This window comes from Cicer arietinum, chromosome 7 (genome assembly GCF_000331145.2).
Source record: "Cicer arietinum cultivar CDC Frontier isolate Library 1 chromosome 7, Cicar.CDCFrontier_v2.0, whole genome shotgun sequence".
Classification (NCBI taxonomy): Eukaryota; Viridiplantae; Streptophyta; class Magnoliopsida; order Fabales; family Fabaceae; genus Cicer; species Cicer arietinum.
Genome location: NC_021166.2, coordinates 57,329,888 through 57,332,152, shown reverse-complemented (window position 1 = coordinate 57,332,152; position 2,265 = coordinate 57,329,888). Strand labels below are relative to the sequence as shown.

The window sequence follows — 2,265 nt, the reverse complement described above, 5'->3', positions numbered from 1 at the left end:
ACTCACTTTTCCGAAAAACACAACTTGTAAGGGTATGAAGAAACTGTTTGATTTTTACAGTTTTATTAAGAATATTTTGGATATTTCAAACATAAATTTTTTAAATGAAGGAGTATAGAGTTAATTGAAGGGGGTACAAAAAGCATTTTTTCCTTTTTTTTTTCTTATGTGGGTGGCTCCATTTTTTGTTGGTCTCATGTGGGTGGCCTCCCTGTTTTTTTTTTGGTTTTATGTGGGTGGCCCTTTTTGAATAGAAAAAATAACAAAAGGTTCTTTTGAATTATAGTGAAGATGGCATAACAATCAACAACGTAATCATTGTTACTATAAGAAAAATATTTAGGAACATTTATTTAAGTGTTTTCCGCATGTTTGTTAATCTAAAATATCATTTTTGTGATTATAATAATTTTTAAGAAACTTATAGAATTAAAAATATTGTAATCAATTAAGGTAAGAACTATAAGAAAACACACTTTAATATATCAAACACTTATGTAACCATAATTTAAATACACTTATTTTTACTTATATATTTTTCAAGGATTTTTGTACTTGAAAACATGTACAACATTTTTAAAGAACTAACAACACATGGCAATATACTTTATTTCTTGGTGTAATTACTTGAATAAAAATAGATCATTATTTAGGATCTATTAGTCAAACCCTCAGTTAGTTATTTCACTCGACAATAGTCTGTAGGATTAATTTTTAGTATATTACATGTATTGATTTTCTATAATTTGCAATATTTTGTTTAAGTAATTTAATTATGTAATTATGCATCTGTGAAAAATTAATTTAGTGGAACTAATTCAAACGGCATTTAATGTGAAAATAACTAAAATTAAATATTAATTAAGAATTATTAAATAAAGTAAATGATAAAAGTTATTCTTAAAATAAGTTGATCTCCATCTTATATACGCGTGTCTGTATATATATATATATATATATATATATATTTATATTTTTTATGTAACTATAAACAGAACACTTATAGCATATGTGATATGTCTGTTATCACTATCTATAAATAGAAATCTAAAATATTGCAAACCCAAAAAGAGAATCGATGGTTGTATACGCAATTGGAGCAATTGTGATTTTCTTTGTCCTCATCCATTCACCAAATAACAACCGCCACCACCACCGCCTCTTGCTCCACCGTGATGAAAACCAAGAATCGAACACTAACCATTCACACACATCTGAAGAGTGGGATGAAAACTTAAATGTAACTGACACGATTGTCCGTATATTCCCTGACATCGATGTGGACCCCACAGATCAGTATGTGGACCTCCACGAGTTAACTGAATGGAACTTCGAGCAAGTTCAAAGAGAAGTATTGCATCGAAGTCAGAGAGAAATGAACATTCACGACAAGAACCACGACGGTTATCTTTCCTTCTCCGAATACGGTCCTCCAGCGCCAGGTCCTCCTCTTTCAACTTTCACTCTACTTTTTTTCTTTCACCATTTTTTTTTTTTGTAAATCAGCTTTTTGGTTGAATCTAAGTTGAGTATGCGTTATGAACTTCTCACCGTTAACTTTAACTGTTTTTAAATCGATTCTGTGGTGTTACCGGCGAAAAAACCCAAACACATTTTATTGTTACAAGAAATCTGTAACAATAGATCCAGTATCCACTCACCGGAAGCGCCACAAACCTCCGCGCCGGAGTTTCACTTCCTTCATTTCACGCCGCCGTGAGAAAACTTTTTTGCCGCCGGCGAATCTTCCTCCTCAAGTTCAGCAGTAACCGGAGATCACACCACCATACGCGAAACCTCGCTGTGGAGTTTTGAATTGCGTTTCAGAAATCTTAGTATTTTCCTTCGTAAATACGAATGTTTTAAGCTTCCGTGGATGAAACGGCCGCAACCGTTGACAAGGGGTTTTAGGTTTTTATTTTATTTTATTTGTTGGGGTAAGTTTCACAATTTTCGATTTTTCAAATTACTTTCTTTTTGAATAATAAATTTGAAGATTTTATTTTTATCTAAAAAAGGAATTTTATGAGTTATTCTTTTACGATATGTAGTATACCAATCCCCACCTTCATAGTGACCTTTATAAATTTGCAATTTTGTTTCGATAGTTACAGTTTAATTTCAAATCATCGGTGTAGGTTAATTAAAGATGATTTGGTGAAGTTGTAATGTGATCCAACCGATCTTAGATTGATGGCCAAGATTAATCGCATTTTTGTTTCTTGTGAACCTTTATTCCTGTGTATTGAATTGAATGCTGTAAAT

At 31.6% G+C, this 2,265-nt stretch overlaps 1 protein-coding gene across 1 annotated transcript in view; it reads left to right on the top strand.

The window, feature by feature from the left end:
- The first annotated feature begins 1,078 nt into the window (after nucleotides 1-1,078).
- LOC140918865 (uncharacterized) overlaps nucleotides 1,079-2,265 on the top strand; it is a 2,677-nt gene continuing 1,490 nt past the window's right edge. The window contains exons 1-2 of the mRNA XM_073363666.1: nucleotides 1,079-1,442; nucleotides 1,645-1,765. Of these exons, the coding sequence (XP_073219767.1) occupies nucleotides 1,079-1,442; nucleotides 1,645-1,765 (485 nt within the window). The remainder of the gene's footprint in view (nucleotides 1,443-1,644; nucleotides 1,766-2,265) is intronic.